The sequence below is a fragment of the Felis catus genome, chromosome A3 (assembly GCF_018350175.1).
Source record: "Felis catus isolate Fca126 chromosome A3, F.catus_Fca126_mat1.0, whole genome shotgun sequence".
In the NCBI taxonomy this organism is placed as follows: Eukaryota; Metazoa; Chordata; class Mammalia; order Carnivora; family Felidae; genus Felis; species Felis catus.
Window position 1 is genome coordinate 103,928,407 of NC_058370.1, and position 25,752 is coordinate 103,954,158.

The following is a 25,752-nucleotide window of genomic DNA, read 5'->3' on the forward strand; positions in this document are numbered from 1 at the left end:
TCTCAACACTGGGATGTCTGCTTTCCAGCTGGTTCTCCACTTGGATGTGTATTCAGATGCTCGACAAACAAGTATCAAGGGGCGGGGCAGGGGTGATGTCCTCACAAAGGGCCGCCGCCCACCGTGTGATCGGATGATCCTCTTAGGTGATCAGGCCCATGTAATGCTTGCACTTGATAGCATGAGCCTGGAAAGGCACCGGCCCATTTCCCCCAACAGGAGAGCTTTGTATGAGTGTGAGTACTGAGCTCTCTCAACTTTGTCAGACCCTTAGAGCACAGAGCACGTTCCCCTATTGTAGGTTAGGGAAATCCCTCTACCTTTTTCCTCTTAATTTCCCAACGCTCATCTCCTGCTCTGTGCTTGGCCCCTGGTCTTGGAGACCATGCTCTCAGAACTCTTCTAGAGCAACTGTCGGCTGAGCATGGTTTCTGCTGCATTCCTTCTGAGAGACGCCTCACTTTGACATTAACCTTTGGAAGTCAGGGAAGTCTTCCACGCCGAAGGAAAGAATGTTGAATGGCACAATGAGGAAACACGCACAGTGCAACGAGAATGGAAGCTTCTGGATACCCCTCCCCTTGAGAGACAGCTGTCTGGTCCCCCTGCTCTGGCAGCCAGCTCTCAAGGCATGCATCAGTGCACCTGAAACACTCTATAAATGGAAAGCTCAGAGCACAACTCACACTGACCCCACCAGTAAGCACAGCAGAACCCACACAGTTGGCTAAATTTAATCTCTTACAGAGACATAGAGACTTAGCTCAAATGCCACCTCCTCCGAAGTCCTCTTGAAACCCATGTTGAGCTGGGCACCCCAGCTGAGTGTTCCATCAGCACCCTGAGTTTCTTCCCTCTCAGCGCTTAGCCCACCCCAACACGCTTGCATGTTCTGAAGTACCTTCCACACCTTAGTAGTCAGGGAGCTACCTAAGGATGAGGGCCAGGTCTTATTGGTATTAGCACCCCCAGAGCCTAGCACGGTGCCTGGCACAAAATAAGCATTCACAAACGTTTACGAAGAGGGACTGTGATAGGTATCCGCAGACAGTCGCCAAAATAACCCTTCTGTTGACTTACGGCGAAGCCTGAAATCCTACCATTAGGTATGTGTTCCTTTGGGTTAGAAAGTTAGTCCTATGCACCAAAGATCCCTTCCCACAATTAGTGTTTCATTGGGTGGGAAAATCATCACTGAGGTTGTGGGGGGCAGGTTTGAGATGAGCCCCCTCAGAACCTTGGCACTGACTTGGAGCTTGTGACGAGGGTACCGGGATTGAAGAGGGGGAAGGCATGCCGGGGCATCGACGGCCCACACGGGTACAGGCACGAGAGAAAACCACCGATTGCTGGAACACTAGGTCTGAAACTTGATTGCTACGTCCCTAGTAGTTCTGGTCCTTTATTGAACATAAAAACAAACAAACAAACAAACCAACCAACCAACCAACCAGAAACCTATTCTTCAAGTGAGCCAGGTACTAGAAAAACACTACCTGTTTCTCTTAGAAACACCGTCAGCCACATGCTTACTTCTCTCCACGAGGCCCCGGCTTGCGAGCAGCGGAGAAGGCGGCAGGAAAGCAACAGGGGCTACACGGACCGAAGTTCAACACTGCAGACCCCCGCCACCCTTCAACAGTCTGTGCCAAAGGATTTCCGACAGGGATTGACGCTGTTCACCCCGGACGGGGTTTGGAGACGCAGTCAGGCCCCAAGTGAGAATGCTGTTCCTTCTGTGTGGGAGGCCTGCTCCCAGGACCAGCCCCAGATGACGGAGCGGTGGCCGTGGGCACGCGTAGCACACACACAGGATGTTTGCTCTGCTGGTTGCCCAGGGGCCCAGGGCGCTCTCAAAGGCAAGGGGCTATGACAGGGTGGGTCCCTAGGCATTAAAAAGCCCTCCCGCAGAAAGGAGGGCATCACTGTCCTCCCCGAGCTCGGTGGGAGGTACTTGGCTGCTAGGTCGGGTGCTTAAACTAGCTACCACCTACACGTGTTGAGAAAAGCAAGAAAGAGCAGTTAGAATGCAGGAAAAAGGGAAAAAACCCCACCTCGCCCACTTGACAGGCTCAAACTGCTGCTTGCCAGCCGCCTGCGAGGCAGGGACAGTCCCCTGCGAACGCTCTGCTTAGATACTGGGGTTGCCGTGGCGAGCACCCCGTCGGAGCTGAAGCGGCTGCGGCCTTGCCTACAGGGCAAGAGCTGACAGAGAGACCCTGCAAGGACGCCTCGGCCATTCCAGAAGCCGAATGGCTCCGTGTCTGCCCCTTGAGCCCAGCGACGTGGAGGGGAGTGAGCAGGGTAAAGAGGGGACTGTGAGAGAAGTGAAGCAGAAAGACTCTTTGTGACAATGACAATTTAAGGAACGCTAGACAACCGGCCTGCTGGGTGTTTCTAAACCTTCTGCGGGGAGGTGAGTCAGTGGAGCGGTCATGTGGAAAATCCCCTTTCTCCTCAACGCATCCCCATTCCCAGGCTAAGCTAGACGCTCGTTCGGGCCAGGCCAGGACCCCACCAGGCTAGGAGAAAATGCCTGTTTCTGGGAAGCAGCTGGATTTGAGTACCCTGGGAGGACTGACAGGTTGGGTCACGCCACTCACTTGACAGCTTTTGGTTTCAAGGAGGACTCAAGGGTGTCCAAGTTGCTAGCACATCATTAGACAGAGAAAGGGCTCGATCGGGCCAGATCACAGTGGGGGGGGGGGGGATGGCACGTGGCAGGGAGCCTGGGCACCCCTCTTTCCACAACTGTCCGGTTGCCCCTGTGCATTTGGGGGGCAATATTAATACGTGGCGGCTGGGGGGGCACCTGGGTGGCTCAGTCGGTTGAGCGTCCGACTTCAGCTCAGGTCACGATCTCGCGGTCTGTGAGTTCGAGCCCCGCGTCGGGCTCTGGGCTGATGGCTCGGAGCCTGGAGCCTGCTTCCGATTCTGTGTCTCCCGCTCTCTCTGCCCCTCCCCCATTCATGCTCTATCTCGCTCTGTCTCAAAAATAAATAAATGTTAAAAAAAAATTAAAAAAAGAAAATACTCGGCAGCGGGTAAGCAATGCTAAGGAGGCTTCCGGCAGCACTCCAGCCAGCACACCTGTGGGCAGGGGCGACTTCCCGGGGAATCGGCTCTGTGGGTTTTCTCGACTTCGGCCTCGGCACCTGGCAACCGTGTCCACCGACTCTGGTGGGCCCCTGCACGTGCCAGCCGGACGGCCAGCAGCTATTAAAACTGCTCTGCTTGTGTCCTCAGACCGAGGCGTCACCCGCCTTGTCACAGACAGTCAGCCCCTCCTGCCAGCACTCCACGGAGGAGGAGCTGGGGCATCGTTGCTGCTGGCCCCGCAGTCCTGCAAAAGGTCTGCAATTTGGGGAGATGAGATTCAAGGTGTGCTATTTATCTTCATGCAGGCAGCTCGGTTCTTGTTACTGTTTTCTGCAGTACACGTGGTATGATATCGGATCTCCCCCACAGAAAGGGCTACCTTGAACTTCACGTGGTACCTCTAGCTAGAGCCCTTCGTCGGAGAGGTCCACCCAGGCCTCTGCCGGGGGCTGCGGTGGGAGGAATGTCCCAGGTACTCACTCAGCATCACTGGAGTGAGGAAGCCTTGTTCTACTGTCTTGCTCCAGTTGTAACAGACCAGGCAAAGCTTCTTCCACTAGCTCTTGTCTCCTGATCCGAGAAAGCAGCGTTTACCAGGAAGGGCCACCTTCTGCTGCACATCCTTCCTGCTTTTCCAAGGGAAGCAGGGAGGCACGGCAGGTGATTGCCTCAGGAAGTTTCCGTCCCAGTGAGGATCCTTGCTGGGGCTGCTGTCTCCTACCCAAATTGGAAATGACTGCTGCCAGGTGTGTAAGAAACTCCCTGGAGGACGGAATGAGGAAGTGTGATCGTTTATGTGTGATTTAGAAAATGAAGGTCCAAATGCAGATTGGCAGCGAGAGGTCTGTCTTCCTGCCAACTTCCATCACTGAAAGGAGGGCGCGATCTTTAGGAAGTGACAATTGTGGGGGGGGGGGAGTGGGGACAAGGAGCATCTGGACCAACTCTGAGAGGGATGCCTCATAGGCAAGCTTGATCCATTTGATTTAAAGAAGGGACTTCGGACTTGATGCAGAAATAGGCTAGTCAAATGCCCTGATGTGCCTGGGGCCGTCCCATTTTATGCCAGCCACCCAAGTTTAATTTTCAGTGGTGCCTCCTTTCACTTTCAGAAAAGTCCAGACATGGCTGATAGGTTCTATGATCACCCTAGGCCAAAGGAGAGGAAAAGAGAGAGAGAGAGAGTGAGTTATGGCTGGACGTGAATCCAGAAGAGCGACAAGTAGGACGTGGGATTCTGAGAAAGTTCGTTTTGCTGAGCCTGAAGGAAGGGCAGGCAGTAGAGGTTGGCTTATTCTCAAGCATGTTTAGAGTCACGGGCTGGCGGGCAATGTCGGGGCATAGATTGAGAGGGTGGATGCTGGGAGGGTCTCCCGGGCAATCTAATTCACTTCCGCTTTCACCACAAGGGGACACTGGGCTAAAAGAGAGAGGTGACCTGTCTGTGATCACACCGGGTTCCCAGCAAAGTGGGAACCAGGCTTGTCCCTGGAGGGTCAAGCCCAGGTGCTGTGTTCTGGGTGAGAGGGAACGGGATGTCTCTGAGGGCTGCTGCCGGGGATTAATAGCTACATGGCAGGTGACGTGGCAGCTCCCGAGCAGGGGGAGTCACAGGCCTCGCTGTGGTTCTGGGGCTGAGGAGGAAGGACAGAGACAGGTGAGGGCCACATCTGCTGGGCATGAGTGGGTGTGGGACTGGAGGGCAGGTCTGGAGCCACAACAGAGTGGTGGGTGGAGTCGAGGGGTAACCCAGCTCTCCAGGGCAGTGCCTGCAAGGGGCCGAAGAGATGAACTGGTCGGTAGAACAAAGAACCAGTGAAGAAACAGGTTGGTATGGACACGAATGGGGTCAGATAAGTAATTTATAGAACTGACATCTTTTCTTTGGTTCAGATTGTAGTGAAACCGAACAGAGAGGCAAACCCTGATAACAGTTGTCTTATCTCTTGACATCTCCTTCCTACCCCCTTAACAGGGCTGCAGTGGTGGGAAAATCGCAAGTCAGTAAGAGCCCTGACCTCTGCTTGGTAGGTGGGGAAACTGAATCATGGAGAAGCCAGCTCCCTTCCGTCTTATGGTGCTCTCTGCAGATGGGGTGTGATTAACAACAAGCCACAAGAGCGGTTCCACCAGCCAGCCACAACAGTACATTCTGTGGTTTCATTGCAGTCTGACCTCCCATGCGGCTCGGGTGTGGTGGAGGGGGTGAGGTGGTAGACTTTTCTGTGAATCTGCTCATCTGGATGGAAGTCCCGGCAAGAGGCCCAGCTCGAGGCTCCAGAGACGTGGCTTTCGGTCCCCGTTCTGCTGCCTGCTAACTAGCGGTGCGGAGATGGAGCGTCACTTCTTCTCCCTCGCCGACTCTTCCTGGTTGTCAGATGAAGCCTCTGGTCTCGGCCACCTCCCAAGTCTCATCCCCTGGCTCTGTTTTTCCAGGGATATCCGACCTTGGCTCAAGCGGTATCTGACCTTGGCTGGGCACCCTCACAGCTCTGAATGAGATCGTTGGCCTTAGATCTTAATGATCTCTGACAACGTAGGGATACAAAGTATCCAATGTTGACAATGTAGGGATAACAACGGCACTGCGTGCAAAGTATCGTTTAAAAAAAAAAAAAACCAGCATATTTGGTTCAGATTTACAGTTTTTGCCTCCAGCAACCTTTCACCCAATGACGCCGAATGAACTGTCGAAGTTTATGGCCGACCATCTTCCAAGTGAATGGCTCACCCCCGTAAACGTATCCTGGACTGCAGGCTGGTTGTAGCTGGAACGATCTACTGTCACCCTGAGCCAGTTCTCCCACATAACATCTACAAAAATCCTGCACGCCACTGTCACACCCACATGGTGCTCTCTGATATGTGACATTAGAAACCTCAATCTCCTGAAAAAAAATCGTACAGTAGTTTCAGTATATATGAACTGAGCACGCATTTTGTTCAGTGAAACTTCTTTGATGTTGCCTGTTCAAATACCTGCAGATATTGAGAAAACACCCACAGACGTCGTCCTCGGTTGCCACGGTACGGTTTGCAGAAACCAACAGGGAAGGCATGAAATACCGAAGGTCACTGGAGATCGTGCACCTTCCAGGACACCTCAGGCTCTCTGAACCCTCCTCTACCACCTGCAACTGCTAGTATCTGAGCGAATGTTCCAGAGAAGCCGGCCGGGGGGCAGTAGGAGAGTCAGAAGGAAGGCGAGAAACTGAAAGGAGAAGTAGGATTTTGGTGGTATCGCTTTCCACCCTTACGCTATTGACTTGAAGAAGTTCAGGGTCACTGGGGCATCGCAGGTCCCTGGCGGTACCAAGCAGCACACAGCAGTGCGTTCAGCACACCGAAGCACAGCAGGGAAGGGAAAAAGGGGGATAGATGGATAGGAGAACAACAAGAGGGAAGCAGGAAGGAGCAGGTGGCTGGAGAAACACTGGACAGAGCAGGAAGGGCCACGAGGCTCCGTGCCCATGTACCTTGAATAGTGACTGGGGGTAAAGAGGTGAGTGTCTGGGGCCCAAGGGCTGCGTCAAGGCCACAGAAACACAGTGTGTATCTGGGAGGAAAGGTCCTTGGGGGAATAGTTGTCAGGACAGAAGACTGAGGGCTGACCCTGGATAACCTCAAAACACCGAGAAAAGCTTATATGCCTGCCTGTATGCCAAAGTTGGTACATTGTACCCAGGACTCTGGGGGAGCAGGTCTCCCAGACGGATCTGTTATTTGGTATCGGCACCTCTTTTTTTAAAATTATTTATTTTTTATTAAAAAAAATTTTTTTTAACGTTTATTTATTTTTGAGACAGAGAGAGACAGAGCATGAACAGGGGAGGGGCAGAGAGACAGGGAGACACAGAATCTGAAACAGGCTCCAGGCTCCGAGCTGTCAGCACAGAGCCCGACACGGGGCTCGAACCCACGGACCGTGAGATCATGACCTGAGCCGAAGTCGGACGCTTAACCGACCGAGCCACCCAGGCGCCCCGGCACCTCTTTATTATAAAATGAACCACACTGAAAGCTTAGGGAAAAAAAAAAAAAAAAGGCAGACCAAAAATATCACATCTCAGGCAAATGAGCTGGAAATCCCTTAGAGTGACGCCCTCTATTTTTCCGCCCATCTCTAACGTCGGAGGACACCTGGTATGGTGTTCAGGTGAGAGACGCAATTCCTGGGCCACGTGGTTTCCTGACGGTACGGGATTGAAATGACGTCACGGAAATGCGTATGTTTCAAGGTGACTCTAAGTATAGTTTCTGGGTGAAAACACGAGTCTTAGTCATTGGTGGAAAGGTGTTGGCGTGCCTCCGTGACTTGCTGGTGTCTACTCCTCTCTGCCGTCGGAGACAGAGTTTTAATTAAATTCACGCAGGCTGCTGGCCAAGTTTTTCCATGCTTTTGGCTCACCTGGATGTACGGCCTACATGTAGGTTATACCACACCTGTGCTCCTTTGTCGCTCAGAGCGCAACGGTCACCAAGAAATGGCGAAGCTTGTCTTCCACTCAAGGGCAAGGCATCTGTGACATGAGATGCCCACTCCAGTGGTTAATGTGGACCGTCTCATTTGTGTGGCGCTCCCTGCGGTGACGAAAGGGAGGATGTGGCAGACACAGAACGTATGGAGTCCTTTGTCTTAATTAAAAAGTGCAGTGAGAGTCATGGAATTTGGCCAAGCCTCATAAATCTGCTCAGAGAATCAAGATTCTGTCAGATAAGCTTAAATAGGACCAACTGAGCCCTCTGGAGAATTAAAAGAGATTCCCCGCTGGTAGCTGACACCCACTCCCTGTCACTTTGCTGTACTCCACGGACGGCGGTTGTGCTCATTAACCAGCAACCCTCCTACCCACCGATGACAAGTTTATCCCCGCGGAGCACCGAATTCAGGGATGATAAATTTACTCCTGCTTGTAAAAATGAAACTCTCCTCAGGGCAATAAAAGTGCTGTGAGCCTTTAAGGAAATCAGTACTTTGTCTGATAACCTACCTTCCTTAACAAAGCCTGGTCCTCTTGCTCAGGACAGCTCCTCACTGCCAGCCAGAACTGCTCTAGAGTAACTGGAAGGGAAGAAACAGAAAAGGTGAAGGGCCCCCCCCCCCCCTTCAGCCCCTGAGGACTCCTGGCATGGAGAAGCGCACTGGAGTTATAACAGATGCAGGGGGGATGCTATGGGTCTTTCCTTGGTGATGGGATAGAGAGAGGTCTCCCTGGCCCCGGGGTAGGTCAGGGCCAGCACACGGGGACTTCTCCACCACTGTCAGGCCGGGATGATTACAGCAGAGCACACGGCCATTACCATCAACAAAGCTCTATCCTAAAGCTCTCGGAGGTCCTGGGTGTAGCCACCAATGACCAGCTGGCCTCCCGCGAAGACCATACTAACACCCCAGTTTCGTGTGATCTCCATTATTTAGCGGACCAACTGCCTTTGTAAACTGGGCAGTGCTAAATGTTCTATCTTGGTGTTCTGTCATGATTCCCATGGATTTAAGGCCTCTCGTGGTGTGAATGTGATAATGGCCCTCAGTGTTGACTCAAGCAAATCCCATAAACTCCCCTACATATTTCAAGTCATGTTTCCCCAATCATCCTCCTCCAGCAGAATGGCAGAGAGAAAACTCAGGAAAGCTTGCAAGAAAATACTTTAAGGGTCCATTTAGATTGGCCATGCTCTAGGAATATTAATGTAGACAATTTACACCAATTACATTCCCTTTCTCCGTCACGGTGGCCTAGCTCTCACCAAAAGCCCATGTGTGTGGGCACCCCCTTTTTCTTTTGGTTGTACTAAACACCAAACCACACGCTACCTTCCCTGCATACTGTTTTGACTATATTATTTCACTTTTTAAAATGCTCCCATGAGTCCCTACCACCCTCAGATTTAAATCCACTTCTTTTGACGGGCATTAAGATTTCAACTTTAGTCGACCATCTAGACGAGCCTATTATTTCTAGACTCAAAGCTGTGTCCGTTCTCTTCCTGCCATAACCGTTTACCACTGTCTGCTGGGCACAGTCCTACCACTTGCCTTTGAGCAGAGCAAAGTTCTTCTACTGGAAGTTTGCAGCCCCACCCATTCAAAGCCACTGACCACCTCTGGGGTCCTGCCCAACCTGCACAGAGCCCACGGGAGTGGGCAGAGATACACCCAGCTTCATGACTGAGGAAGAGTCTGGTTCCACTAGTCTGACCCCAAGGATGTCCGGATGTCATGTTTACAAAGGCAGATATTTTGAAGAGAATTGGATCATCAAGAATGAATTTTCATCAGGAAAGCACTGTCTGGGTAATTTTTTGTTGTGTTCAACGTTACCTAAAAAAATATAAATCTTTAGAGAGTTTTCATCTATGACTAAATTACTCTATGGTTTTAACCGTTATCGCTTGTATCTTGTCCTCTTTATTTTTCCCAAGTCTAAAATTTTGCCCTTATCCAGACAAAATGCGCTCAGAACCAACAGAAGGATCGATCGGTGTTGTCCACTTTATATGTATATGCCCATCCAGTCATGGCTAAAGCTGGCTAAGGCATGCCCCCCCGGCTAAAGCTCAAATTAATTACATTGAATCTTAAATTATTTTAAACAACTAAAAAATTTTTTAAGAGAGTTAAGAATTAATACGATACTTTCCCCACGAAAGGGGCTCAACAGAAACTCAGCATGAGATAAGAGCCTGACCTATGCGTTCATATGATTGTGGTTTGCTCTCACCCATGTAGAACACACCAGCCCCTAAAAGACACCAAGCTCTGTTTTGGACTTTCGCGGTGACATTGACCTCTATTGTCCGAGGATGAGTAAAGAATAATCTATAAATTCAGGGGCTAGGTTTTCTTTAAATTTTTTGTAATATTTATTTATTTTTGAGAGACAGAGAGAGAGCATGAGCAGGGGAGGGGCAGACACACACACACACACACACACACACACACACACACACACACAGCATCCACAACAGGCTCCAGGCTCTGAGCCATCAGCACAGAGCCTGATGTGGGGCTCAAACTCACAAGCCATGAGATCATGACATGAGCCGAAGTCGGACACTTAACTGACTGAGCCACCCAGGTGGTCCTGGCTAGGTTTCCTTCAGATAATCTTTTTGGAGGTAGCAATTTCATTTGGTAAAAGTTTATGCTGTGACTTGGAATCTTCTGAGCACAGGCCATGGGAACCTGAATGTTTGTTACTTGCTTCCTTGGGGGGGCTCCTAGATTCTCACCCTCACCTCCCCTCCTCTGTGATGACCCCCAGAGCCATACCTCCAGCTGCCTATGGCTGGACTCCACTGCGACACTTTTCGGTGTTCACAAGATGTGGCACCCAGCCAGGTGTAGCTGTTCCTTTGAACCCTGAACATACAATCCAAACCAGTTGACTTCCATGCCTAGCTAACCCTTCCCGGAATTTTCCCATTTCTTTGTCACCGTCATGCCCCAGCCAGATCTCTGATTCTTCCTTCCTGTCGCTGAGCCTGCTCACCCTTCTTGCACAGTGTCTCCCTGAGGCACCCCTTTCCCACGGCACAGGTGCCACTTTGACTCCTGTACAACACTCCTGACTTGTTCCCCAGCCTTGATGCCTGGTCCCCCTCTCCGGTCGCCGTGCCCACGGCCGCCACCACAGGAAAACTAGCACGGCCATTGCTCTGCATACACTGCCTCCCCTCTGCATCTCAGCCCCTCTTCCCTGGTGCAGACCCCCCTCTGCCAGCTCCGCACTATCATTAATCCTCGGCTGGGTCCTCAGACATTCCGTCTTCTTCCTGTCTGCTCAAACCCCACCCCTTTCCTGGGCCCAACCGGTCAAGGCCGAGTCAGACAGACCTCACTGGTGGTCTTCACCACCACTCCCAGCTGCGCGTCCCTGGTCAAGCCACATGCTCTCCCTGAGCCTTAGTTTCCTCACAGTCACCTGTGGAGACTGGTGCCTGCCCAGTGGATGTGGTGTTAGGAAGAAGGGCCGTAGGCCAAGGCGCAGTGCGCGGCCTGGCCTGGGCCCCTGACCCTGCACCTTTGAGAAGCTTCCGCTTTCCTCACCACGCTTATTTCTTCTCCACTTGATACTTTGGTGGACACATTACACACTGGATTCTTCTCTTTAATAGTTTTTTTGGCTTATGGGTGCACACACTGCCTCATCCGAGGAGTGAGACCGTGCACTCCATAGGCAGCCTCGGGTCTTTTCCTGAGCTCTGTTCTATGCCTGTCGTTGTCTAACATGTCCAACGTCACCCACAAAAACATGCCCCGTTTTGTGGACCGAAGTGCCCTGTGGGGACACAGGACGCCATAGATGCAGTTTCCCCTTAACTGGCTGGCTCGGGTTCATGAGGCCTGCCCCTCTCACCCTGTCTATACAAGCGACAAGAGCCAACCTTGAAAACTGGGCACCAACAGTGGCAGAGCGGACCGAGTCCCAGGTTGTTTTCTCCTCGCCTTCGATGTCAGCGTGACGTGTGCTCTCATGCCAACGGCAGGCTCACGGCTCACCTCCCCCAACTCCGACTTCTGCCCAACCCCAGAAGAAGAGGGAGGGTGGGCACACTGCCAGCCGCTCTCCACCAGGTCTGCACGGCCACCGGGCCTGCCTGGGCTGCCTAACCCACTGAGAAGCATCGCCACAAGGTTGACATTTCATTCCCCTCTCGCTTCCCTCCCCAGCCTTTAAATGAGAGAGAAAAAAAAAAAACCACCCTAAAAATGAAAGCATTTGTGGTATCTCCGTTCCTCTACCCCTGCTGCTGATTCAAGGGGCTGCCTGCCTAATGAGAAGAAGGCGGTGCGACGAAACACAGGGCTCGTGGCAGAGGCGCCAGTCACCTTCAGAGACGCTGGGTGAGACTTTCTTGATTCCACGTCGATTGTTTTAATGGCTCTGAAGTGTCCCAGTGCAGTTCATCTCAGCAGGGGATGCAAACGCTTCCACCTGTCTGAATACAGTCAGGATCCCTCAGTTCAACCCTTCCACTCGGTGCGACAGAAAAGATGGGCCTGACAATAGAGGGAGAACAACAGATTTGAGGTAAAAAGTAGCTTTGAGGTGCGGGCTTGTGGTGGGGGAGCTTAGGAAAAAAAAAATGACCCAGCTGAACTAAGAAAATGGTAGTTGGGGAGAACAAACTTACAGGCCAGCTTGGACTACATAAGTCTCCCCTTCTGACTGTGTGCTGTCATGGGCTGGGAGGTGAGGTCCAACAGCCTTGCCCCTGCAGCCATTTTTGAAAGGTAGACAGGGCTCTGCAACATGGGAGATCCCTGAGACAAGGAAATGGTTGTACCTAGAATGTCTTTCACTATGACATGTGAATGCAAATAAGGGGGGAAAGCAAGACAAACCAAATGCACAATAGCATTGAACTTGTTTCCTTCTGAAATATGGCCGTAAGATTGGGGAACTATCACTACGTTAGCAGGCACAAGTGACCTCGACAGATGACATAGGGGCTGTATTGCTCTCAGAACGTTCTTTCAGCTTCTCTCTCATTCCCCGTGACAGGGCCCTGGAGAACTGGGGTCCTTCCCCAGGTGCCAAGCTTTAGAGAGCCTTGCTCTGCCATTCCTGTGGCTGTAGCCTTCCCTGTGTGGCAATGGGGGGTTACCTGCTTAGGGTCCGCACCCCACTTCCCAGGGTCCTGGGTTTATAGCTTGAGTCTCTTCCCCGGGAATGTACTCCATCTGGTGTGCGTACCCCCAGACTCATGGGGTGCCCAAGGGGCAGGTGTTGGCAGGGGTGTAGACAGACCCTGTGTGTCTAGACTGGAGGATTCACACGGTGTGGGGTGGTTCTGGGGATGTGGACAGGCTAGGGATCTGCCGGGCGGATGCTTCTCCCCATGCTGCTGAGTTCACACAACTTCCCGGAGTCTGAGAATTGTAAATTGGAGCCTGGCTTTTCCAGATGAGTGAAGCTACATTTGTTCAGGCAGCAGGACAGGGTAGATTTTCTTCAGCACTTCGCCAGCCTGTTTTATACGCTTCCCTTGGGCCCCACACGTAGAAGGGAACGCTTGTTGTGCTAGAGAATGATGCTAAAATACAGGCTCACCCAAACCTCTTCAAAACCAGGCCCGTCCATCTATCTCTGGAGAGAGGACAGCTGTCCCAGCTGTGTCTCCAGTCTGGCAGGCGAAGGAGGCTTTCACCTCACATACCTACAATGAAGATAAGGAAACCAGCCTCCTCTTAGAGGCAGAAGAAATACGGAGGCTGACACGTGCCCCTAAACAGAAGGTTCCACCTGGGAGAGTGTGACGGCTGAGTACCCTGGGGGCTGGCCACCATGCTCTGGCATCGGGGGCAGCGGGTCCCATATCCCCAGCTCTGGCCTGACAGCTCAGTGTCCTCCCTGGCATCGGGGGCAGCGGGTCCCATATCCCCAGCTCTGGCCTGCCTCTCCTCGGGAGCCTTGAGGGTCACGCACGCTTGGGACCCACACCTGAGGCTCCCGGTCAGCTTAGGGGTCCTCCACTTACTCTATGGCACAAGGTGGCATGCTGGTGGCTGTCCCTCAGCCCTCTCATCTCACCTGGGTCTGAAAGCCTGTACTCAGCTCTTGTAGAACTGTCACTCCTGGGCCTCTGAAGTCCCCCGCCCACCTATTCATCACAACACCACAGGGAAATGTTTAAAGAGAGAGACAGAGAAACAAAAGGGCTTCATCTTTGCAGAAAGAACTCTACTTTTGTTTTCAGGATCAACGGGGAGTTGATCCTTCTACTGTCTCCCCAGAAAAGGCCCAGCTCTTTAATGCAGCGTTCAGCCCACTCTTCTAATATTCAACCTGTTTCCTGGTCTCTCCCCTGACCACTTCCCTTCTGGTAGAACAGGCGCCTTGCCATTCCCTGAACGAGGACTTCATTTTGTCACCTTCACCTCTGTCCACACTGCAGCCTCCTCCCGGAATGCACTGCCACACTTCCAACTCCGGGATCCTATTCATACTTTAAGACCCAGTACCGAGGGAACTTCTGGAAGGCATCTCAGAGTCCCGTGATGTCTGCAAACTCCCTGGACCTCTCATGGGCTCGTCACGCTCCCCATGTACCAGGGCACGTGCATTCACATCTTATTCCTCTACTATACTGACAAGGGTCATATGTCATCCTAGCCCAAAGTCTTGCAAACAGGAGGTCCCGAAAACTTTGGAAGCAAATAAACTGCCAAGGAATTCCGCGCCACCCCCGCTGCCACCACTCCTCTGACATCTACAGGAACAGTGCTCACAGAGGGAAAGTGTGGAGGGGCAGACTGCACTTCTGTAGCAGGCAACACATCAGTTTGGCCGGGCCCTGGGTGGGAACAGCAGCGGCTTCTCACTGCCATCTTGGAATCCTTGACCCTAGTCTGAGCCATGGGAGTGAGATGTGGATAACTGGCTGCCAAGTTCTAGAGGTGGAGGGTTCCCGTGGGGAGCAGGGGCAAGGCTCTGTGTGTGTGTGTGTGGGGGGGGGCAAACCCTGTCTGCAGTGTCTGGACCTTGGGAGGAAAGTGGTTCTGCTCTCTCCATGCCTGTGACACCATGCTGATCTGATCTTCCTTCTCAGGACTCTTTCCTGTGGAGCTGGTTTCAAAGGAGAGCCAGCTGTGTCTCTGGCTCAGGTCAGGTACACGGTCACAGGAGGGAGCAAGCACACTTGCCACTGATTCCCCGGATAGAGTCCTTTCAGCCTGGGGCAAACGTGGCCATTCACTCAACAAGAGACGAGGACACAGCTCTTCTGGACTCCTCTCTCTGGAACATGCAGTCTTCCCATGTGTGGGGAGGTTGCCCACCGTCAGATGGATGGGGTACTCTCTCACTTACTCAGTGTGGCCCCCCAGCTCATCATGGCCAACAAGTGCTTCCTGAGGTAGCCATCAGTGGTGGCCACTGCCATATCTTCTCCCCAGTAGACCACCGTCCCCATGGGACTGCCCTGCCCACCAGCAGATCCCTTGTTGTAAAGACAACTCCAACAGTTGACCCTCAGCTGGAGGTCACATCCCCCATACACTGATCCATGAAGGGAACAGGAGTTGACCAATTTTGGAAAACCAAGAGCGGTGGACTCCAGATATATCATTTAAATCAGGAAGATAATGGCCGTGATGGCCATGAGCAATTGCCTAGGGGGCAGCATCAGCCCCGATGTTCCATTTTGAGGGGTTCACCTCTCGTTTAACATAATGCTATGCTCGGGACTTGGATATCTCTATGCCTCTCAGGTCTCTCTGCCATTCCCTATCATGGCGTCTCACCCACAGGCCTCTGGTTCCCCCAAAGCTGCACATGTCCAGGCTGGCTTTGGTCATGTCTGCTCCACCTTGGAGCCAGAACCAGCCTAGCCCTTCTCGTATCACCCTCGGTGCTTCCTCCCACCTCACCCTTCACTTCCCATCGCTCTCAAGGTCCCATAGATTCCTTCCCCATAACATCTCCAGAATGCCCCCCTCTCCAAGTCCTGCCACCATGGCTTCTCAGTTTGTACCCTCACAGCTGCGTGTTGGGCAGTCTGGCCTGGCCTCCCCTGGTCACACTTCACCTCCTACAGCCCCATCTAGTCATGCCTTCCCCTGTTCCAAATCTTTCCCAGACCTCCACTGACTGTGCAGGGTGACAGTGAAAGTTCCCGGAATAGGCCTGCAAAGGTCCTGGGGGATTCTGACTCCTGTTCCCTACGTGTGCCCTGACACACCAAACCACAAGTGTTTTCCCAAATCATCCATGAATTTCACGCCTCCCATTCTACTCTTCCTCCTGCTTATAATGCCCTTTCCACTTCTGCAATGTAGGTAAACCTTATAAAAAGCAAGGTCTTAAATGCTGACTGCCTTGCCTGGTGCTTCAATGGGGAGCCATGTGAACCCCATTACACCAGGGCTGACTTAAGTCTCTCCCCGGTTCTCCCAGAGCCTCTGTTCTATAGAAACTGCCATCCCGGCTCTGCCTAATGCTCCTTGAGAGCGGGGGCCACTCCTTACTGGATCTTTCATCCTCAGAACTCAACACAGTTCCTGGCACACAGTAGGCCTTCACCACATGCTTGTTGGCTGAGGATGGGTGCATAAGGGACTGAAGGAAGAGTGATCTACATCCGCATTGTTTCTGAAGGATAACTGCGTAGATGCTGGACTCAGGTGGGGCAGGGCCAGATTTTAAATGCTTGAAAGCTTTAGCTTCTACGGAACATCCCGCCATTTTGTCCCATGATCCAAGGAAATAGCTCAATGCCGTTCCTTAGGACCAGCACTGTCCTCATGTTCCTTGCAGGAAAGACCAAAGCAAACTGAAGTCAAGTGTTCACAGCCATCACTGGTCCTGCACAGCTGGGACTTGAGGCACCTCTGGTGCATAGATCAGAATCGACCGTTGACAAAAGCTTTTTATAGCACTTATCAGAAAAACTCAACCACTTGTCCATAGCCTAGAATGGGTTTGCATACAATTTAAGTTGTCTTGAACTTGTCAGGAATGATGAACTATGAAATGGGCACAAGACAAGGAACTCTCACTGCATCACATATGAAGAAAGAGCTATTTCTACCATTGTGAAAAGCCATGTTTTTCTGCCATGTTGTGCTTTCGTGACGAGTTTACTTTCTGGTTCATGCACTTGGACCCTGCGGATCACAGCAATTAGAGATTAGGCGCCACCTGTACCAGAGGAGCTTTTTGTTACATTCTCGGGCACAGAATACTTCTCACCTATAGTTATAAAAATCTGTGGGAATTCCTTTATTTTCCAGGCTTCCAATTAAGAGAGAATTTCTGAGTCATTTTTCAGGAGAAAAAAATTACAAGAAATAGCTTCCTCCATCCCTACTTACCCTGATGTTAAACAAACTCTCCCTGTTGAGTTTTCAACATCCACTTCGATATAGCAAGTCAGGGGTCCTACGTGTCAGTAAAGGAAGGTAAATATACTAATGAAAACCTCGCTGTTAGTTATCTAGTGATCACTTCTGCATCCAACATTCTAGGCCACTTTAAGTATATATTAAAACTTGTTACTTGATTATATCTCAGAGGATTGAACGCTCCGTTTTTTCCTCTTTGGTTCTCACATTTCTGAGTAAACGCCATCATTTTCAAGTTAATAGAGCATGATGTTTTCTCTGCAAATAAAATCCCATAACTCTCAAGCAAAGAGAGAGGCAAATTCATGAAGAGGACACACAGCACTATTTTTCCTCCTGACATTTGGGATCTACGATAGGTTAAAAATGATGTTTTTATCTCTGGTGATTTATCAAACTCCAGATTTCATAAAAGAAAAACAGATGCACTGTAGAAAGGATACATCATCTTAATGTTTCGCTGTGACACTTTTGGTATCTGAAAAGCGTGTGTATTAAAGCTCCCCCTTCCAAAAACCCAGTAGTTCTTATGGTTTGCACAGTTTTTTCTTGTTTTCAAAACACACTGAAGTGAGAACATGCCAGGAGGCACCTTTAAAAAAATTGGTCACATTTGAAACATACAGATTATTTATAGACAAAAAAAAAAAACCCAAAAAAACTCAGAGCTGAAAGAAAATCTGGTTGTCAACAGACAGTTGCTTTTTCTATGTTTTTTTTCTGAGTTCATTTTGGTTTTTGTGTGGGTGGCTCATGTGAACTCAAAGGTTATTTGCTAAATGTTTTGTGAGATTAGGACATGTTGTCCTTTAAAATCTAAATTTAATTTATGTTTATTGCAAACATGTTTCTCTGCAGAATATGGGATACGGGATAATTTTTAAATAGAAAATCACACCTAGAATTGCTATAAGAGTTCCTATGCTCCTACTTTTATTCAGTTTAGAAGGTATCATTCTCAATCATATTCCTAGTGGAAAACTCACACAGTACAGAGTTCAGCAGTAAAAATTGTTTCTTTTTCACTTTTGTATTGCTTTCACCTGCCAGCTTGGGTACTGATTAATCTTATTTCGAAAGGACTTAGACGCCAGAAGTTATAAAGTCGGCATGGACTGCGGATCAGATCTTTGCAGCACAAATGTAAGGTGCCTCTTTCGAGCTTACAATGGGGAAAGAGAGAGGAAAATAAAAACCCACGTTTCAAAGGTGGGGAGGGCTTATTTTTGGTGCCTCTTTAGCAATGCTGAGCGACCAAATTCGGCCCCACCCAGAGCATATGGGCCCCCCAGAGGGCAGATGGTAGCCGTGGGCTGGGATTTGAATCCTCCTGCTGTGTGACACCGGGTAATTTACTTAACCTCTCTGTGCTTAGCTTCCTCAGATGGAAATTGGGTAGACAGTGGGCCCTTCCTCGCTCTCTTGGCAGGGCATTAATGAACGCTTCATTCATAACATTTTGCACGGGGCCTGATACGCTGAGCCCTCCCTCCGTGTTAGCTGTCGCCATGATTACAGGGCCCTTGTGTGATTTTCGTTTAATTCTCACAGAAAGCCTGTGAGATAGGAAATAGAAGACGCGCTATTCAGAGACAAACCCAGTGAGAGTAGTGAAAAGGAGTACAGGCCAACTTTAGAATATACAAAGGAAAATCTCCAGAAGTTCAAGGAGGCTGTGACTCCCATCCTCTGGTGTTTCTCTGTAGGAAGGAAAGCCCTTGGGGGGGGGGGGGAGGGGTTGGTGGCGGGAGAGTCTCCCTCAAAATCTGATGCCTAGAAAGCTTTTCTGAGCAAAGCGTTGGGGTTACCAGTCCGGGGTTGAAGCCCCCAACTCCAAAGCTCATTTGCATGGGATCCCAGGCAACTGGCCCTCCACTGAGCCTCAGTTTCCTCAGTGGGCTTTGTGAGCTTGTCGTAGAGACCAAAGACATGACATGACTCTGGCATCGGGGAAACCCTCAACAGGTGGAGGCCGCTGTGATCGTTACCGGGGCTCCAGGGATAGTGACGCTTTATTAGCATCTGGGTCAAGTAGCTGAACTCTGTTCTTAACAGTCTCCCCCACAGAACAGGTATCACTCAGGAGTTAGACTCTGCTGTTTCCATCTGTCCTCTTCTTCCCAGCGCAACAGAGTCCTCAGGTCGTTTGTCATAAGATGATCTCATACATTGTCACCTCCTTCAAAGACTAGTGACTTAGCAGAGGTCTCCCAAGACAGCTTTCCTGAGAACACGCTCCCAGGTTTGGGGTGATCAGGGTCCTCAGGGGCTCAGACCTCTAGCGAGGCCAGTGTGACTGGCAGCATTTCTTTCTTTTTTTTTTTTTTTAATGTTTATTTATTTTTGAGAGAGAGGGTGAGAGAGAGGCAGAGAGAGACGGAGACTCAGAATCCAAAGCAGGCTCCAGGCTCCGAGCTGTCAGCACAGAGCCTGATGCGGGGCTCGAACCCACAAACCGTGAGAACATGGCCTGAGCCGAAGTCGGTCACTCAACCGACTGAGCCACCCAGGCGCCCCAAGCATTTCTTGAGTGAACAGTACTTGGGAGTCTTTGGGTTGGGCTGACCCAAACTGCAAGTTTACCTATGCGGCCACGGGGAAAAGGCGAGGCTCCAGGGGAGAAACCCCGGCTTTGTGATGATGACAGGAGCAATAACTTTCATGATGCCAAAGAGAGTCTTTTCGCGGACTCGCAGACGTCTGGGAGCCACGCTCTGCCCCACCCACTTTCCCAGGAGGGGAAGGGTTAGGGATGGGGTATGATGTTGGGCGGTCTGCATTATAGAACTTTCTCTTCCTGTGTCCATTTGCTCATGAGGCAATGTTGCACGCTCCACCAAGGGTTTACATGCTATAATGCTTCAAGTTCAGTCAAATTTCCTCTTCTTTTCTTTTTGTGATAGCCACCATTTACGTTAGACCCAAATGCCCCCATGCTCCTCCTTAAAACCGTCTCCATTTCCCCGGGTGCCTCCCTTAGCAGGAGCCCCTGCTTTCATCTGCCTCTTGAGGGAATCTTGTGCAAGCACAGGGTAAGTGAGTTCTCACTTCCTTTTCTCCCTGTTTCTGGCCACCTCCTGGCATTCCAGATGGCCCCTCCCCGCTGTCCCAGACTTCAGGCTTCAGGGACCTGGCGACTCCCGCAGAGGACTAGGACAGTCGCGTGGGCTCTCCCAGGCATCACGCGCTCTGAAATGGGGACCCTCAACTCCCAGCTGCACCTTTTGCTCTCAGGAACAAATGTGTCTGAGGTTCAGTCACGTGACCGGGATAGAGGGAACAGAGCCGGAAAAGCCCTTCTCTTCCCCAGCGTTAGGGCCTCCAAGATGGCTGCTGTAAATTGCACCTGCCCATTCTTGGCTCCCTAGACCCCTTGTCTGTTTCTACCACCCACATATTTAATGGGTGCTAGACAAAGAGAAAGGTCAGTATCAGGGGCAGCAGTCCCCAGAGCTCCTCCCTGCAACCCCAGACCACCTGTCAGGGCAGGCTGGACTGCTCTAAAGATAGTCCCATCCAGCAGAGGGTCCCCATGAGAAAGGAAGGCATGCAGATTGTCCCAGCCAACACAATGCCTGTGGTATCTACCCTCCTTCCCCACCTGCCAAAACTCTATCTCCAGCAACAACAGCAAAACACTGAAGAAACCTGTATTCAAAGAAGAGAGAGAGACTCTTAAGCAGGCTCAGCATGAAGCTCAATGCAGGGCTCGATCCCACAACCCTGAGATAAGGACTTGAGCTGAAATCAAGGGTCAGACACTCAACTGACTGAGCCACCCAGGTTCCCTAGTTATGGCATTTTATTTTTCTGAGCTCGAATAATGAAATACACATTCAATGAGGTGGTAAGTATACTCCCATAGTTCCTTAGAAGATGGATGGCAAGACTAATAAGAAATCAAGGTGAATGCAGTTTGTTTAAACAATAGCCTTATTAACAACAGGGGCAAATAAATGCTGATCCCATGAAGAATACTGGAACAAGCACTCGCGGATAAAAATACAGAAATACATGCTTTAAGAACACATATGATCACATTTTTGTTAAGAAATAAGTCTTGTATGGGGCGCCTGGGTGGCGCAGTCGGTTAAGCGTCCGACTTCAGCCAGGTCACGATCTCGCGGTCCGTGAGTTCGAGCCCCGCGTCAGGCTCTGGGCTGACGGCTCGGAGCCTGGAGCCTGTTTCCGATTCTGTGTCTCCCTCTCTCTCTGCCCCTCCCCCGTTCATGCTCTGTCTTTCTCTGTCCCCAAAATAAATAAAAAAACGTTGAAAAAAAATTATAAAAAAAAGAAATAAGTCTTGTTTGGAAACAAATCATCCCTGAGAGGAGTCTGAAATTAATCTTCTGATAGCCAGACAGCCACACTATTTGTACATTCCAAGCACAATTACAATGTGCTCTTAATGTGAACATTCTAAATTATTTGTTACTTTATTAAGAACCAGAAAAGGGACTTCTGTGGCATAATGAGAACACCTTACAAGCTTCGAGAAGGGAAAAACCAAAAGACAACTCTGCATGGAGCTGGAGAACGTTGGATGTAATTTATGTAATAAAAGTGCTTAGTTTCTCTTTTCTGTTTAGGAATTGGTACACCCTTAGGGGTTCAGACAGCACCATGTTTCAGAACTGCTCTTTCCAGGGCAAGGTAAAAATGTGTACCATAGAAAAATAACAATTTATCATTGTAATGGTTACATCCCACTTCAGAAACCACTAGAGACTGCTTAACGTTCTTGTTTCAAACATGGTTTTCCTGAGTCTTCAGTTGACAACGGATACTGATGCCAGAAGGCTTTTTTTTCCATTTGTTCCTAATAAAAATGGCTAGATTCTGAGTTCATTTTCATCTGGGGTGACGTTAAGGTCTGTGCTTTCGTGGACTGATCCTTTCCTTCCCTCCTCTGTGCTCTTTCTTCGAAAGTCTCCAAAGGCAACATCTGGGTCCGGTCACCGAAGACAGATGGGCTCCCTCTACTTCGTCCCCCATCCCCGCGGGACCTCTGCCGGAGGCACGGCATGCTATTTGAATGCAATGATATGCTGACTAAATCGTTCCTGCACGGTGCGCGCCGAGTGCATTCCTACTGTTAGAACCTATTCTGTATCTGTACAGACCTCCTCATTACGGATGGCTTTCTCTATCTCAAAACATTCCTGGGATTTCCAGATGCTGCCATTGAACAAATTCTCATTATTTTGCTTCTGTTCCTTTATACAGCCAAATGGTCCTCCTCTGACATTGCAGGGGGCCAATTTTGTAAAAATAATCACTTTTGCTACTGTGGTTATTAACCAATAAACGGTTGAGAATCAATGTGGAGTTCTTTTGCGCTGTGGCGACATTAAATCCTCGACGTTTCCTGCCGGTGTTAAGACTTCATACACTGGAAGCTAACTTGCTTTCTCTTTCTCTTATTCTTACGCTTAAGAAACAAGCATCTAAATGTTCCACTTTGGTAATAGGAACTAAGGGTTTTTTGTAGAGTAGTAGTTAACAGTAGTAATAATTTTTTATTGAACCCTAATGATGGATCATATCTAAGGTAAGCGCTTTCAAGTATCTTCTCAACAGCCTCATGAGGTAAATATCACATCATCTCCATTTTGTAAATGAAGATGAGACTAAAGCTCAGAGAGGTTGATCAAACCACTCACAGTCACACAGCATGTAGAGGTAAATAAAGCCTCTGCATTCAGTTAACCTGACTCTGGAGCCCAAGTTCTCAACCCTCACACTAAACTTTATTAGGCTCTCGACAGGTGAGACGAGTGGTTCAAGGCGTAATGGTCAGTGTTTCCAAGGCAAAGGCATGAGTTCAGGGATACTTTGATGCCCCCTTTCATATTTAATCTCATCTCTTAATGTTTATGTTTAGAAGTATTTCACCTGGGGGCACCTGGGTGGCTCAGTCCGTTAAACGTCTAGCTCTTGATCGGCTCAGGTCATAATCTCACGGTTTGAGCCCCACTCTGACCTCGAGGACACTGCTTGGGATTCTACCTCTCTTATTCTCTCTCTGCCCCTTCCCTGCTCTCTCTCTCTCTCTCTCTCTCTCTCAAAAAAAAAAAAAAAAAAAAAGCTTCATCTGCTCATATCCTGGAATGGGTAATATCTGTGGTCAGTACGCAGAGGAGCAGAGGGAGGAGACCACGTGCCGAAGCCACAGGCCCGGCATCCCTGGGAGTGGAGCTCTAAACATCTACACAGACGGGATGACAAGACCTGGGCTGCAGGTGCCTTCAGTAGTTCTGACCCGCGTGTCAGTCGTGTGCTGCTTTATCTCCTATCAAGTTTCAGCCGGATCAACAAGTCTGAAAAAATAGCCCACCAACAGAAGAGGGGTGGTTTGCATGCATTTCTTGGGGAGCGAAGCTGGTGCTGAGCTAAACAAGACAGTCCAGGCAGCAGACAGCCCACGGCCTCCAGGGTCCAGCCTCTGTGGCAGGCCAGCCAGCATGGACGCTCACATGCTCCTCCAAGAGCCATTCAGACAGTCCAGCCTTCTGCAACATTCTGACGCGAACTGAATTCCCCATGGAGATTTCCCCACAGGGCAGAGCGTGTACAGATGAGTCAGCAGTTGGGTTTTCATTTGTGACAAATAAACTGGCATTCTGGCCTATATACCTGTCACCTTTGAGTTTGATTACGGTGAGTCAATGCCCCTGAGCCTTATACAGTGGGGGCGTGCGGACAAATTAAAATTTCTGGATCTGTAAATGAGGGAGCTCAGTCCTGTGCCTTAATGACCTTTGGGAGCCTTTTGCCCTTCCTCTGTCCCTCTAAGTCCCACGCTGGCTCCTCCTTTCTGGCCCCAGGGAGAAGGTGGAAACCAATTCAAATCCGGGTGCTAATGAGGCTGTGGCTATTACAGAATGCGGTCACTGCCTGGGTGGGGAGGGAGGGTGGTGGCTGGGCGATGAGGTTGGGTAGGAGGCAGGCATTCCTGGGGTGCTGGCTTGCCTCTTCACAGAGGCCATGACACACGAGTACTGGGAGCCAGGTGCCAGAGTTGTGGGGGTGACCAGACCTGACCCCGCCTTCCTAGGGCCAGCGGTGAGCCTGGTGTGAGGGAAAACCCTACACGGCAAACAAGCACAGAGAGAGCCTTCTTCTTTTAAGGCTTTCCCCCCATGGAGTAGGAGCGTGATGATGAATACACGAATGATTCTGGACCTTCCACAACACTTTCAAGAATAATTTGCCATATCTTGGGGTGCCTGGGTGGCTCAGTCGGTTAAGTGACCGACTTTGGCTCAGGTCATGATCTCACAGCTCATGCGTTCGAGCTCACAGTTCAGAGCCTGGAGCCTACTTTGAATTCTGTGTCTTCCTCTCTCCCTGCCCCTCCCTTTTTTCTCTCTCTCTCTCTCAAAAATAAACATTAAAAAAATTTAAAGACAGAATAATTTGCCATGTCTTGATGGATCTTCCACCATTCCCAAGATTTCATTTTATCTTACTTGATTGTGTCTGTGGAGGTCGAGATGAACACTCGTGGGTTCTCACTCTCAGCACGACTGACATCTAGGCAGGATGATTCCTTGTTGCGGGTGCTGTCACGCGCGGAGGGATGTTTAGCGGTGCCCCAGGCCTCCATCCACTAGCAACCCCTGCTCAGTTACGACAACAAAGAACGTCTCCAAATGTCACTAAAACGTTCCGGGGAGGGCACGATCGCCTCTGGGTGGGAACCACAGCTTTAAAAGGCTGAACCAGTTTCTTGCTAATTTCAGGATTAGGTTTAAGTAGTTGGTTGTGGTATTTGAAATCCTCCAGGCAGTGATCCTATTAAAAAAAATACCCTCGCTTCATCCGCGTGGGCGCCCTCCGGCTTGTTTCTGTGGGAATGGCAGATCCCGTTGGGCACAGGGCCACTGCTGAGGGGCCGCCGTTCGCCAGCTGTCTCCAACCGATCGAGCGTTATTGGCAACTGTCAGGTGGTGTCAGGTGCACCGTTCTTGGAGTTTAGTGTTGGGTTCTGGGTGCGTGTCGTGCGGTCAGTGCTCCTGGTAGGTCGGGAGTTGTTTTGGGGCCCTGAATTCAACACCAGGGCTCAGGCTGGTGTGGGGACTGTCCCTTTTCTGCAGCCTCATTCCCACCTAACTTGCACCCCGAGTCACTCCATCACAAACGCTCAACAAGAGCCAACTGGCCTCTGCGAATGCGCGCCAGAGACAGGGAGGCAACGTGACGAAGACACGAGTTCCGGGCACTGAACAAGTCCTCCTTCTTGCTCGTCACCTGTCACGTTGACAGAGTAAAAATAACCACCGGTGATCTTCTCAGGGGATCAAACTCAGGAGCAAGGCAGATGGCCGCTTTGCACGTTTTTCGTTCCACCTTAAGCCTGGGTATGTTGCCGGGCTGGCCTCTGCCACCCACAAAGGCTATTTGTTAGACGAAGAAATGCCATAAACGTACTGCGAGTCCAGTTTACGTGTTTATAGTAAGTCCTCGCTCACACCAAACACGGCCCCTACCAGCCGCCAATTCTCGAGGTGTAACAGGCGTGCAGGAAACAATCCGAAGCGGAGAGCGCACACACAGATAAAGTGACACGGTGCCAACTGGGTCGCTCACTGCCCGAAGCATTTCAGATACCAGAACTAACAACTTCAGTCTAATCTGCAGCAAAGCCAGCCCGTCTTTCCTCCCTCCTTCCTTCCGTGGCAGGCCGGTATACTTCCATTTGTTTTCAGGTTGTTTCTCGAATGCCTGTCACAGCTCCAGGACTGGCGTTTCGCGTCTGATGTGCGTGAGGAGGTAACAGGAGTGTGGAAACCGCACTCACA

At 50.5% G+C, this 25,752-nt stretch overlaps 1 protein-coding gene across 1 annotated transcript in view; it reads right to left on the reverse strand.

The window, feature by feature from the left end:
- The window catches only part of ACOXL (acyl-CoA oxidase like), a 375,298-nt gene that overhangs the window by 55,412 nt on the left and 294,134 nt on the right, over positions 1-25,752 (reverse strand). Inside the window, 2 exon segments of the mRNA XM_045054588.1 lie at positions 8,091-8,161; positions 25,114-25,201. Of these exon segments, the coding sequence (XP_044910523.1) occupies positions 8,091-8,161; positions 25,114-25,201 (159 nt within the window).